This window comes from Cystoisospora suis (assembly GCF_002600585.1).
Source record: "Cystoisospora suis strain Wien I chromosome Unknown contig_866, whole genome shotgun sequence".
NCBI classification, from domain to species: domain Eukaryota; phylum Apicomplexa; class Conoidasida; order Eucoccidiorida; family Sarcocystidae; genus Cystoisospora; species Cystoisospora suis.
Genome location: NW_027153667.1, coordinates 13657 through 14769, shown reverse-complemented (window position 1 = coordinate 14769; position 1113 = coordinate 13657). Strand labels below are relative to the sequence as shown.

General features: G+C 38.5%; 1 protein-coding gene across 1 annotated transcript in view; it reads right to left on the bottom strand.

Moving 5' to 3' along the window:
- Positions 1-826: 826 nt before the first annotated feature.
- Positions 827-1113, bottom strand: part of CSUI_002069 (gpi transamidase subunit pig-u protein) — a gene marked incomplete at its 3' end in the record, with an annotated part of 4907 nt that continues 4620 nt past the window's right edge. The window contains exon 4 of the mRNA XM_068062271.1: positions 827-916. Within this exon, the coding sequence (XP_067925754.1) occupies positions 827-916 (90 nt within the window). The remainder of the gene's footprint in view (positions 917-1113) is intronic.

The window sequence follows — 1113 nt, the reverse complement described above, 5'->3', positions numbered from 1 at the left end:
TAGATAGATAGACTAAAGATAGATAGATAGATTAAAGATAGATAGATTAAAGATAGATAGATAGATAGATAGATAGATAGATAGATAGATAGATAGATAGATAGATAGATAGATAGATAGATTTTGGAGGAAAGACAGACAGAGAGAGGCCCGTATACCCGGAAGTTCTCCGCCACCCCTTGGCAAAAGGACTGAAATAGCTAGCATACACACACTCGTAGAGAAAGAGACAGATACATATGTACAGACAGAGATATTTACATGCATATACATATATATAGATAGATACATAGATACAGATATGGAGATATACACTTATGTGGATCAGGTATGTATAGATAGAGATATGTGTAGAGATATAGTTACAGAGAATAGAATACTGAGAACGACAAGCAATGAATGAAGATGAGGCACGAAGGCTTGTCGGGCCGGGAGAAAGAGAAGAAAAGCAGATATGCACCCGTTGTAGTATACACACTCGTCATATAGGAGTACGTCCCTAGATAGGCCTGCCTCTCTATACATCTAGGTCCAATACATAAACATGCTGAATACACCCTAGGACGAATAGACACCTAAGATGCAGTCGTGAGATATAGGCACATACCTACATATAGAGAGAAAATAGAAGAAGTAGGTCTCTCTCTCCAGGTGCACAGACCAAGAAGTCTGTATACCCGTGTAACCTATGTACATGTAGATGCATAAATCCATCTCTCCCCTCTTTATATGCATATAAATAGACATATATATATATACATATATACAGAGAGAGAGACGAAGAAGAAGAAGAGGTGAGAGTGCGTTTTGGATGTTGTCTTTGTCTTACAAGAGAGAGAATATACCAGAAGTTCGAGAGGTTCGGCGTTAAGTCTCTCACAGACCAGATGGCGACAACTGTCGAATCGAAATATTGCTGGAAAGAAGAAGAAAAGAACGAAGAGAGAGAGAGAGAGAAAGAAGAGAGAGACAAGAAGAAAGATCAAAGGCGAAAGAGAAAGAGAAAAGAAGAAAGAGGAGAGGAATAAGAAGAAGATACAATTCAGCATCCACACAAACAAGAGACATGAAGTCCAGCAGACAGACTTAGATACATACACATATACACATGCA